The sequence below is a fragment of the Heterocephalus glaber genome, unplaced genomic scaffold (assembly GCF_053883595.1).
Source record: "Heterocephalus glaber isolate CG9 unplaced genomic scaffold, H.glaber_assembly_v1.0 deba00001610, whole genome shotgun sequence".
Taxonomy (NCBI): domain Eukaryota; kingdom Metazoa; phylum Chordata; class Mammalia; order Rodentia; family Bathyergidae; genus Heterocephalus; species Heterocephalus glaber.
Window position 1 is genome coordinate 30,589,631 of NW_028258381.1, and position 13,636 is coordinate 30,603,266.

The 13,636-nt window shown below is 37.5% G+C and overlaps 1 protein-coding gene across 2 annotated transcripts in view; it reads left to right on the top strand.

The window, feature by feature from the left end:
- The window catches only part of LOC147822677 (uncharacterized), a 31,776-nt gene extending 20,468 nt beyond the window's left edge, over nucleotides 1–11,308 (top strand). For both annotated transcript variants that reach the window (XM_087195833.1, XM_087195834.1), the window contains 3 exons: nucleotides 230–278; nucleotides 3,284–3,484; nucleotides 11,082–11,308. In XM_087195833.1, the coding sequence (XP_087051959.1) occupies nucleotides 230–278; nucleotides 3,284–3,484; nucleotides 11,082–11,193 (362 nt within the window). In that variant the 3' untranslated portion in view covers nucleotides 11,194–11,308. The remainder of the gene's footprint in view (nucleotides 1–229; nucleotides 279–3,283; nucleotides 3,485–11,081) is intronic.
- Nucleotides 11,309–13,636: the final 2,328 nt, after the last annotated feature.

Consider the following 13,636-nt stretch of genomic DNA (forward strand, 5'->3'; position numbering starts at 1 on the left):
TAAATCCCTGGCCTTGGTTATATTTAGTAATCACCTATTTTAGTTTCATATAACTTATGTTTCACATTTTTACTTTTTTTCTGTAGATGCTATGACTTTTTTCATGTACATTTTAAACCTATCTAAAAATGTTATCGAACAATTCTTATTGATTTTGTTGGCTGTCTAGTTATTTCATATTGTTTTGGAACTTACAGGGTTTTTTTTTGTTTGTTTTGTTTTTTTGCAGTGCTGGATATTGAAACTAGGGCATCATGCATGTTCCTGGAACTTACTTGGTAAGCTCATTTGGGGTGGAAGTTTCCTCTCCCTTTTCGCTTTTCCCTTTTCCCTTTTCCTCTCTCCCTTCTTCCCTCTTCTGTTTTTCTGGTTCCAGGCTAGCTCCTTTAGGATCACATGGCCTCCCCATCCCATACCAGATTTACATATTGTAATGAGGATTAGTGCTAAGATTTATGACAGACACACTGCAGTTCCAGGACTGAGAGAACAGACAGCTGGTGACCATTCCTATTTATGGGGCTGTTTCTACAGCCTCCCATTTCCTTCTGCCCATAGCTTTCTAAAAGCTGTAGCCACATACCAGTTTGGTCCTTCATAGTTTGTTGGGTATTTTCCTGGCTTTGTGTACCCTTTCATGACCAAGGCAACTCCACTCAGTCCCTGGCATGAAGTCCTTGGTCTGGCTCTTTGATTCCTTGTCTTGAATGGATTTCTGCCTGGCCTCTTGACCTCACTTAATTGAAAACCCCAGGCCTGGCTTCCAGACCCTGAACTCTGTAGTCCTGTGGGTTTAGCTCTGTGGGCCACTTTGCATTTTCTTTCAGTTTCTAGTTTAGAAAGAGATTCCTATTTTCAAGCTATGTTTTTTTATAGTTTATCTTCCTCTGCATTGGATTGATATAATTTCTATAACATTTCCCCCCTTTATTAATTTCAAATCTATAGATTGCCTATCATTAATTTTTAAATATGGAGAAATATAACATTCACACAATAAGTTCACAAGGACATATTCTTAAGAACACTTTTTAAATGTTTACACCTTTCCCAACACCAAGACCTAGAAAGAGAATCTTATCGCACCCCAGAATCCTTTTCTAGACTGTCCAGGTCATTCTTCTTCCTCCACTTTAGAGTTAATCAACTTATATTAAATTGCACTAACCCTTTCTTTTCCTTATTCATACTATTTTATTTCTATTTATGTTTGTATCCATTAACAAAACTAATTTTTATCTTTTCTTTAGTGTACTAAAATGTAAATGAACTGCTTTTTCCATGATTTGCTTCATTTAGTCAGTATAATGTTTAGGATTTATCCTTATTGAAGAATGTAGCTGTGTTTCATTGATGTTTCAATTTTGGATAGTTTTCTGTTGTATGAATACATCACAACTTTATTTTGTTGTTGAATGTTTTTATCCATTTTACTGTTGGACATTTAAGGTTTGCTGTTATAGAGACAGATGTACACATTTCCTGGTGCACATGGGAGGAGTTTCTGAAAAGTTTTTAATGATGGATTAAAGGGTAATACTTTAGAGAGGTTACATTGATTTCCCGAGGAGCTGTTGTAATACACACCCACAAGAGTTGTAGACAACAGTTCAAGCTGCTTCACATTCTATTGGACAACAGATAATAAATACATGTTTTACAAATTGAAATCTTTTACAATTCTGTGGGTGATATATAGAATCTCATTGTGGTCCTAATTTACATTTCCCTGATTCCTAATCAGCCCCTGTATTACTTCCTCTTTTTTGAAATTTCTATTCATATTTATTGACCTTTTTTTTTCTACTGGGCAAGCTTTTCTGCTCAATAATTTGCTATTGCTTATTTGTAGTTTTATATATACTGGACACTACTGCTGTGGTTACATATTTTTCACTTTTCTTACAATTTTGTATAGGTCTTTCATTTTCCTTATGATAATTTTTTGTCACCGTCACTGATTTTAGTGTGGTCAAACATTAGTTTTTCCCTCTGTGTTATAATTTTTGTTACTTGGTTAGGAAAGTTTATCCTCACTTCAGTGTATAGAATTATCATTCCATGCTATTTTTAAAAGTTTTTGTAGTTATGCCTTTTACATTTATATTTTCAGTTGACTCAGAACTGAATCAATTTATAATTAAGTCACAAGACAGAAATTCACATTCACATAGAGAGCCAATCAGCCTGGCACCATTTACTGAAGACCCAACCCTTTCCCTACTGTCTACAGTGATTAATATCCCCCACATGGAATTATCACTTAAGAGTATGTTTGTTTTGAACTCTCTCTTATATGAGAAACTCAAAGTGTAAATAAAAAGAAAAATAAAAGATAGATCATAGGAGGTAGTTCTTTCTTAAATGGAAAGGGAATCAAGAGAAGAGGAAAGAGAGTGGAGATGAAAAAAGGAATGAAGATGTGTTATGTACATGTACCAACTCCACACAAGCAACGTAAATAATACATATTGCAAACATGTACTGCTAATAAATAAATTAATATATTTTTAAAATAATTAGAGCAAAAGGTCAGAACAAAAGCAGAGTATTGGCAAAGGGAGAAGGAACTATAGTTAAGGTTAGGGTTTCTTGTACTACTTGAATACTTTGGTCACATAGAGAGAGAAGATTGCAGAAATTGGAAGTGAGATAGGCATATCTTGTTATTAATATCTTTATCCTGCATTTAATGATATGAATCATTTTGTATAGCCCTTTCAAATGTGCAAACTCAGGAAACAGCTTTTATGTGTTAAACCTTCTGCTCAGTACCTAGGTAGATACAATGATAATAGACGTAGTGCCCTTCAGGAAATTCCAGTATTTTGGCAAGACATATATAGGACATTTACATACCATTGATATTCATATAGAGTGATGACAATTTTGCATAAAACATATCATTAAGCAGAGAAGGATGATTGATTCTGACAAGAATATAAGGAAGGTTCATGAAAAATGGTGAAATAGGCAGTGAGGGAAGGTTTGGGCTAAACTCTTGGAAATTATCATTAGGACTTCACCTTATTCATTGTTTTGTTAGACCAAAGATAGCTTCCTATTGTTTGAAAATTATAATCTAACCTTTTTGTTGCATAAATATGCTTGACATTAAGGTCTTGGTACAGAATGGGCATAATCTTTTCTCTGTCAAAATGATTTTGACATAAAAAAGAAAAATGACTTCAATTTTTAAAACCTGCAACTGTTACCAGTGTGAGTTTATTACTTAAGGTCACTTTTTAAAAGACCAGACTAAAGTGTATTGCTGCTTTTTTAGGAGGCAGCCGCAATGCAGGAAGGGAAGATCCACCCTCTTGAGTCGAAGACGTCGAATCACCCCGCTGCAGACAGGCAGGTCTGTGCACACCCTACCGAGGTCCCGAGTCACGCGGAAGACACCGAATCACCCCTCTGCAGACAGGCAGCCACCTGGTTCCACACTACAAAGATGCAGAGGACACAAGACCACCAGACCAAGGTATTGAGTCCCGCTGCTCCCGGCCCAGAGATAGGGGCTTCTGAGCCATCGTCCCACTGCTCCTCCTCCAGATGAAGGGGCTTCCCGGTCACCATCACTCCTGCTGCTTCCAGCCCAGAGGAAAGGGCTTTTGGGCCACCTTCCATCCCACTGCTCCTAGCCCAGAGGAAGGGGCTTCCATGCCACCATCCCGCCCACCGCTCCTGGCCCAGAAGTAGGGGCTTCTGAGCCGCCATCCCCCTGCTCCTGGTCCAGAGGAAGGGGCTTACAGGCCAGCATCCCTCCCGCTGCTCCCAGCCCACAGGAAAGGGCTTTTGGGTCACCATCCCTACCACTACTCCCGGCCCCTGTCCCACCTCTCCCAGCTCAGAGGAGGTAATCCGTGCAGGTGCTAACAGCCCCCAGGCCCAGTCAAAATGAGAAAACAGGTAAATAAGTCTCAAAATCAGACTTCCAGATCACCTACAGCAACCCCAAGGGAAATGAGATGGAACACTGTGATACTCAACCACCTGGACCCACTGAACTGGCAACAAAAGGGGATCTAGGAAAAATAAAATCAGAAATAATTTCTCAGATAATAGGAGAAATTGTGCCCCTAGTGCAAGACATGATTAATAAATCTAGAGAGGAGCTGAGGAACATGATGGAATCCCAACATAAGAAACAAATGGAATCCATAAAACAGATGCAAATAGATTTCCAGGACGTGAAAAACTCCACTGAAAGTCTACACAGCAGAATGAGCCAATGTGAGGACAGAATTTCAGATATAGAAGATAAGATTGCAATTAGTGACCAGGAAAAGAAAAACTGCTTCAAAATTATAAGGGAACATGAGAAATCAATCCAGCAGCTGCTAGATGATGCAAAGAAGAATAACATAAGACTGATTGGGCTCAATGAAGAAACAGGAGAGAGTGGAGATGACATAAAAAATCTCTTCACAGAAAAAAATGGGAGAAAACTTCCCAAGCAGGGGGAAAGAGCTTGACATACAGATAAGTGAGGTATATAGGACTCCAAATAGCCTTGATCAAAAAAAATCTACACATAGGCATATAATTGTTAAGATTCCAGAAACACAACAGAAGAACAAAGTTCTCCAAGCAGTCAGGGAAGAGAAACAAATCACATAGAAAGGAAAGCCCATCAGAATCACAGACGACTTCTCAACACAAACTATCAAGGCAAGAAGAGCTTGGAGTGACATATTCCAAGCCCTAAAAGAAAACAGCCTCCAACCCAGATTGATGTACCCTGCAAAACTATCTTTCAAAATGGATGGAGAAATAAGATACTTTCATGACAAAGAGCACCTTAGGAACTTCATGAATACCAAACCAGCACTCCAAAGAATTTTACACAATATCCTAGGAACAGACATTGAGGATCACAACCCCAGGAAGCAAAGCAGAATGAACCCATCTGGCATGACAAGAAATTAAAGGTAAAGGGGGAGAACCCAACAAAAAGAAAAAGTCATGGCAATGACAAGTCAATACATTTCAGTTATAACCATCAACGTTAATGGTCTCAATTCACCAATCAAAAGAAATCAACTGGCAGAATGGGTCAAGAAGCAAAATCCAACAATATGCTGCATACAAGAAACACATTTAATTCAAAAGGAAACTCATAGACTGAAAGTTAAAGGATGGAAAACAATACTCCATGCAACAGGATCCTGAAAAAAAGCAGGAGTAGCTATCCTCTTTGTAGATCAAGTAGATTTCAAACCAACACTGATTAAGAGAGATGAAGAAGGACACTGCATCCATGTAAAGGGAACAATCCAAGAGGAAGAGATGATAATCATAAATATCTATAGACCAAACACTAGTGCGCCCACCTATATAAAACAAATACTAATGGACATGAGAAGTCATATATGCACTAATACAATTGTAGTGGGGGACCTCAACACCCCACTGTCACAAATAGATAGATCAACTAGACACAAAATAAGTAATGAAATACTAGAACTCAATCGAACTCTTGAACAAATGAACTTAACAGATGTTTACAGAGTCTTCCACCCCACAAAATCAGAATAAACATTCTTCTCAGCTGCACATGGGTCATTCTCCAAAATAGACCACATACTCACACATAGAACATGTTTAAGTAAGTGCAAAGGAACTGAAGTTATCCCCTGTATATTATCAGACCATAGTGAGATGAAATTGGAGATCCACAGCAAAAGAAACTCAAAAAATTTCATAAACATGTAGAAATTGAACAACACACTTCTGAATAACCAATGGGTCACAGAGGAAATTAAAGAAGAAATCAGACAGTTCCTTCAATTAAATGACAATGACAATACAACATATTGGAATCTATGGGACACAATGAAAGTCTTACGAGGGGAATTCATAGCAGTGAATATGCATATTAGGAAAACAGAACGAGCCTAATTAAACAAGCTGATGCTGAACCTCAAGCTTCTAGAAAAAGAAGAGCAGGACAACCCCAACGCTCATACAAGGGAGGAAATTATAAAGATCAGAGGAGAAAACAATATAATGGAGACTAAGAGAATGATACAAAAAAGCAATGAAGCCAAGAGTTGGTTCTTCCAAAGAATCAACAAAATTGACAAACCCTTAGCCAACCTTGTCAGAAAAAGGAAAGAAAAGGCCCAAATTCATGCAATTAGGAATGAAAAGGGTGAAATTACAACAGACTCAGCAGAAATACAGAGGATCATCAATACCTATTTCCAGAACCTATATGCCAATAAGATGGTCAACACAGAAGAAATGGATAGATTCCTAGATACATATGAATTACCAAAGTTGAACAAAGAAGACCTAAAAATTCTGATCAACCCAATATCAACCAATGAAATTGAAAATGTAATTAAAAACTTATCAACTAAGAAAAGCCCGGGCCCTGATGGCTTCACTGCTGAATTCTACAAGACATTTAGAGAGGAATTGCTGCCACTACTGTTTCAACTCTTCAGTGAAATTGAAAGGGAAGCAATACTCCCAAATTCATTCCTGGAAGCAAGCATCACCTTGATCCCCAAAGCAGAGAAAGACTCAACTGAAAAGGAGAACTATAGGCCCATCTCACTAATGAACAAAGATGCAAAAATCCTTAATAAGATACTGGCAAATAGAATGCAGATCATCAAGAAGATCATACACCCTGATCAAGTGGGATTCATCCTAGGGATGCAGGCATGGTTCAATATACGAAAATCAATCAATGTAATACACTATACCAATAGAGCCAAGGACAAAAACCATATGTTTATCTCCATAGACGCAGAAAAAGCATTTGACAAAATCCAACATGCATTTATGATAAAAACCCTACAAAAAATGGGAATAGATAGTCTCTACCTCAAACTGATAGAAGCCATCTATGAAAAACCAACAGCCAATATCATACTAAATGGTCAAAAACTGAAATCCTTCACATTGAAATCAGAAACAAGACAAGGATGTCCACTATCATCGCTCTTGTTCAATATAGTTCTGGAAACATTAGCCATGGCAATTAGACAAGAGAAAGAAATAAAAGGAATAAAGATATGTAATGAAGAAGTCAAATTGTCATTATTTGCAGATGACATGATACTCTATATAGAAGACCCCAAGAACTCCACCAAAAGTCTTCTAGACTTAATAACCAAATTCAGTCAAGTAGCTAGTTACAAGGTCAACACACAAAAATCAATAGCTTTCCTCTACACCAATGACACACTCACTGAGAGAGAAATAGGGCAAATAATTCCTTTCACAATAGCATCCAAACAACTGAAATACCTAGGAATCATTCTAACGAAAGAAATCAAAGACCTCTTCTCTGAAAACTATGGCACTCTGAAAACAGAGATTGAAGATGATATCAGAAAATGGACAGACATCCCCTGCTCCTGGGTAGGAAGGATTAATATAGTGAAAATGGCCATACTTCCAAAACTGCTATGTAGATTTAATGCAATTCCAATTGAGATCCCAGCAGCATACTTCATAGAACTTGAGAAAACAATCCAAAAATTCATTTGGAACAAGAAGAGACCCAGAATAGCAAAATCAATTCTAGGTAACCGAGACATGGCAGGGGGTATCACAATCCCCAACCTGCAACTATACTACAAAGCTACTGTGATAAAAACATCATGGTACTGGCAAAGAAACAGACTTGAGGACCAGTGGAACAGATTAGAAGATGGAGAAACAACGCCAGACACACTCAGCCATCTCATCTTCAGTAAAGGAGCCAAACACCCTCACTGGAGGAAAGATAGCCTCTGTAATAAATGGTGCTGGAAAAATTGGGCTTCAACTTGCCAAAGATTAAAACTAGACCTGTATCTCTCACCATGCACTAAACTAAAATCAAAATGGATTAAAGATCTAAATATTAAAATAGAAACTCTGAACCAGTTGGAACAGAGGTTAGCTAGAACCCTTGAAGACATCGGTGTAGGAAAAGATTTTATGAACAAAACTTCAGTTGCCCAGGAACTAGCACAAAGAATCAACAAGTGGGATCTCTTCTTATTAAAAAGCTTCCGCACAGCAAGAGAAACCACCAGCAGTGTGAAGAGACAACCCACAATGTGGGAAAAAATCTTCACCTGCTCTTCCTCAGACAAAGGTCTACTATCTCAAATCTATAAAGAACTTAAAAAGATCAGACCTCTGAAATTTAACGACCCAATCCAAAAATGGGCATCTGAAATGAACAGACATTTCTCAGACAAAGAAGTAGAAATAGCAAATAAATACATGAAAAATGTTCAACATCACTGGTCATTCAAGAGATGCAAATGAAAACAACGCTGAGATTCTACTTCACTCCAGAAAGAATGGCTGCTATCATGAAATCAACCAATAACAAATGCTGGCAGGGCTGTGGGGAAAGAGGAACCCTGCTCCACTGCTGGTGGGAGTGTAGACTGGTGCAAGCACTGTGGAAATCAGTATGGAGATACCTCAAAGAACTAGGACTGGAAGTTCCATTTGACCCTGCTATTCCACTGCTGGGGATCTTCCCCAAAGAATTAAAAGAATCATACCACAGTGATATATGTGCACCCATGTTCATAGCAGCACAGTTTGTAATAGCTAAAACTTGGAAACAGCCCAAATGCCCATCAACTGGCGACTGGAGAAAGAAAATATGGATTTTTTTTTTAAATAAAATGGAGTACTACTCAGCCATAAAAAATGAGAAATTAGAGACATTTATAACTAAGTGGATGCACATTGAGGCCATACTCTTAGGTGAAATAAATAGGACACACATGTATAAATACTGAATAGTTTCTCTGGTGTGAGAAACTGAAAGTGTAAATAAGGACTAAAACGTATAATAAGTAATGTGAAATAGGAAGAAAAGGGGCAAAGGGAAAGGAAGTGGGAGGGCCAGGGGAAAGGAAAGAAGGGAATGGGATTAATATGAGAAAATGGAAAAATAGGAACAAAATCTTTGTAAATAGGGAGGAATGGAGGGTTGAAGGGAGGGCTGGGCGAGGGTGAAAAATAAGAACCAAGAGAGACTGTGTAAAGGTGCAAATTTCCAATGACGAATGTCATTATATTGTATACCTAAAATGTACCAATGATTAGAATGAATAATTGATAATGCAAACTAGGAAGAAAAGGTCCAAAGGGTAGTGGTAGTGGGAGGGGCAGGGGAAAGGAAAGAAGGGAAAGGAAAAATGCTGAGAAATGGAAAAAATGGAAATAAAGTCTTTGTAAATAGGGAAGGGTGGAGGCGGTGAAGGGAGGGCTAGGAATGGGGAAAAAATAAGAACCAAGATGCATTATGTAAAGGTACAGTTCCCAATGAGAAATATAAATGTGTTGTATACCTACAATGTACCAATAAAAGAATTAAAAAAAAAAAAAGATCCACCCTCTCATTCATGGGTCAATTAATAAACTATTGTCTCCAGCTTCAACCCCACATTTTTCTACTCTCTTTTCTGATGGGGAAGCTGAAGCTCCACGTATCATATTTTTCTGGTTCTCTCAGACTCCTGAAGGTCATTTACCAACCTATCCTGGGACAGCTGCCTTACAAATAGAGGGTGACTTCCCTCTATACCTCCTCCAGACACCCATTATTGTCTGTACACCCATAACTTGGGTCATATCTCACAATGCTGAAGGGGCATTTATGAGAGGAACTTAGGAAAAATATGTTCTAAAACAGCGGTAATACTTGGGTAATTTATATCAGAAGAAATCTTAGTTATATGTCTTGGGTCATGAGGGGAAGAATACAAACAGTTTGTCTGAGTTTATTGATATTGGTACATTCACTAAAGATTCTGAATTGAATGCAGAAGCCTAGGCAGGCAAAATAGCTCCAACAGTCTACATGATGCTGAGGCACAGTCTTGGCTACATTCAATAAGTTTCTGATGCCAGAACTTACCTGGAAAGAGAAATTAGCCCAAAAGTTTAGGGATATGAAAATGTTGGAGCAAATTTAACATGTGCAAAGTATGTAACCTGCTAAATAAAATTTGGAAAGCCAGGGATTTGAACTGGCCACGTTTCCTGGGCATAACAGAATGAACCAGTGCAGATTAATCACAGAAACTGGGCTTTGATAGGATACAGGAGGCCCTGTTGCCAGTTAACTATGCTATACTCCACTGACTGGTTGATGGGCAAAGCTATGGATATTTAAGTTGTTAGCTATGGTGCACCTCTGTTTTTCTGCAAATGATGTTGGCTGGAATTCTCAGAACCTGGTCAATTCAGGAACCATGTAATGTTTTGCTTTGTTTTTCTCTCTTTGTTCAAATAAACTCTGCTTGACATAATTAGCCTAAGGAATTTTCCCTACCCTATCCCCCAAGAAGGCCCAGAACATGCTGTCTTTACTAAGTCCTTGAGAATTTCACTGGTGATAGGAATATGTACGTTTTTCTTAGAACTTGTTGTGGCTGTACAGGATGGTAGAAAACACCACCACTGAGATCCGCTTCCTGATTTCAGTAGAGATAATGTGAAAATGTTTAGCTAGGGAAGACAAAGGGAAAACATTTATCGAAATGGGCAGCAGGAATGAAGTAGTAATGAGACATTTTGAAATGGGACATTCTTCAATGGCATATTGATCACAAGAACTATAGGAATGAAATATATAACTGTAGGAATGAACTTTATAAAAATGTTATTTGAGCTGGGGATTTAGCTCAGTGGTTCCGCCGTTTGGCTCCCAAGCGCAAGAACCCAAGTTCAACCCCTGGTACCAAAAAAAAAAAATGTTATTTGATCTATGTACAAGAAAGCTCTAGTAAGTAGAGCCTTACTAGCAGAAAGTAAACCTATACTGAAGAAATCCACAGAGACATTGGCATTAGTTGCTTGGATTTTGCCTAGGTTCACTAATGCAACAGGGTGATCAGAGTATCAGCCATTATTTTTCACTAGAAACAAAAATTGAGAAATTAAAAACATTTACACTTACACATGATTTTAGAGCCTGGCTTTGGAAAGAAGGGAACATTCTGCTTGACTTAGTGACTATAAGTATATTACCAAAAGGGCTGGAAAAATTTTACTTATATTTCAATTGTATATTTCATTTCACATAATTAAAAAATATTTTACAGGTCATACAAATCAAGGAGTGATGATGTTTTCCTTCAGAGCTCCACCTGTGCACATGGTGTTGATGTCGTCTCTCTTGCTAGGTGTCAGGACTGTCGGACAGCAGGTCAGTGAGAGTCTACACTTCAGGTCATTGATGTTTGTTTCTGCTTCCTAGTGCTGAGATAGAAGATCCTCCTTCCTCCCTTCCTATTTTGTGATCCACAGGCCACCACTCCTTCCTCCCATCCCCTGATTGGTTTTTGTCACTTTCCTCCTTCTAAGCCTGTCTGATCTTGGCCACCTTATGGGCTGACCTTGAAGCTAAAGGTTTCTTCGGGTCATTGTTTCTGCTTTGGGTGAAGGAAGGAAGGTGGGAGGGAAGTAAAAGAGATTCTCAGCACACCAGTGAGAAACAGCTAGGGAAAGAATTACTTGAAAAACACATAGATTAACCCAGAAATATAACCTTTCCACAAGGGCTGTGTGGCCAAATTACCTTCACTGTAATTAACTTTTCAGCCCTGCAGAATTCCACCCACTGCTAACGCTGCTGTGGGAACAATTATTGAATTTGGGCATGCTGTGACTTAGAAAAAATGTAATTTTAGTGGTTGACTTGCATATATACACTTTCCCCCAATCAGCAAAATGGACAGATCAGCTGATGCACATTTTCCAATGCTTGCCTGGCTGTGAGAGCCACCTGGGAAAGTAGCTGAAGTACAGATTTCTGTCCCAGCACTGGTGCAGCAGCCTCTCCAGGGGTGGGGCCCTAAACACCTATTTTTAAGAATTCCTCAAAACAGCCTCAGCATTACCAAGTTTGGAAACTCTGAGCTAACAGGGGAAATATTTCCAAGAGGGAAAATAATAGAGCACTCAATTTATATGTACTATAAAATGTATTTGGAAATAACTGCCCCCTTACATAAGCATATTTTGAAAATGAGGAGTGTCTAGCTGATATCCTGAGTCTTTTTCTGAGTTTGAGTGTGATTGGTTTTCAGATTCAGAGTTCTGAACTTTTCTCTGCCCTCAGCTTCTGTAATAGTATCACAATGAATTGCTTATGTACCTAATCAGCATCTTGAATTAAATGAGAATGCTAAGTAGTTGATTATAAAACAGTGTTAAAGTGATTATAAATAGTGATTATACTTATAAGTTGATTATAAATAATATTTGTATAAAGAAAAAGGGGTAGGAATATGGAAAGACAAGAGAAAACAACTTGCTTCTTAAATGAAAGGAAGAAATGGTCTTTAGTTTAAAAAATTTTTTTTTAGCAATTGTCATGAATCTTATGCCACCAGGCCATAAAATTGTCTTGAAAGCAGAGCAGGAGTCTTGATTTTACTGGTGGGGAGATAGACTTGGTGTGGCATTTGGCTTTTCCCTGTGTACAGAATACAATGTGGGCAGAGTCCAAACCTGGATGATTTCCTGTGACAGTGAAATCAGTATTTAAGTGAAGATAAAAGGCTGAGGATTCATGTTATATTTTTAATAAACTCTGCCATAACTTATGCAAGAAATAAAAATCTTACAAATGCTCATTTTGATTCCGAGAGAATGTACACTGTTTTTGTGTTGGTGATTGTGTTCAGTACAGAAATACCAGTGAAGTTATAGACATTGGGTTGAATTCTTCAAGGATTATGAGTAAATTTAATTCACTATAGCAAATAAATAATGAACAGGCAGTTTCCCGCAAAAAATAAATACAATAAATGTCAATGTATTCCAGGTACCCAAAAGCAAACTATAAATTTATTTAAAAACAAATTCAATTTGTGATATCAGAATATAGCATAACTATAATGAATCTTTACTCTCCAGCTTCTTTCAGTGGTTGACTCACTGCTTTGAATTCTCAAAATCTTTATGTCAATTATATTTTAATTTTTTCAAATTTTTCTTTTAAAATATTTTGAATTTTAGCATCCTCTTGTTCTGAGATGTACACTGGTGTTAAATCAAACTGCTCAGTTTTATAATTTATAAATATCATTGTAAGCAATATATTTTAATTAAAAATAGTTAACTGAATTATTTATATTACTTGTCCTTCAAAGATAAAATATAAACATTGACTAGAATCATTGTTGGGAAGTATTTTGTTGCACACAGCATACCAGATATTTAAAGAGAGGGTATGAGTACAAAAAACTTTTCAGAAAAGTGTTACAATATGAGAAAATAATGTCATCATGAATTAGTTCTTTGGAATTTATACTCCACTTTCATAGAGATTCTGACTTGTACTCACCTTAGGATTATCAAATATAAGTTATACAAATGTTATTTATATAAATTATAGAAATAAAGACCCAGTAACCCTCTCATCCCCACAATAAACCCAGTCTTGAATGGATTAGATTGATGTAATGTGTACCAACCTATTTACATAATGCCTGCTCCATTGTAGATCTTCAATAAAATTTAGACATTCCCAAAGGTCTTTATAACTCCCTCTCTAGCATGTCTCATTCAAGATGAGCAGTCTTACTGAGAATAGGAAATATTAAGCATATTTCTTTTTCTGGTTGGTATAGCAAGAAACCTGAAAGTAGCC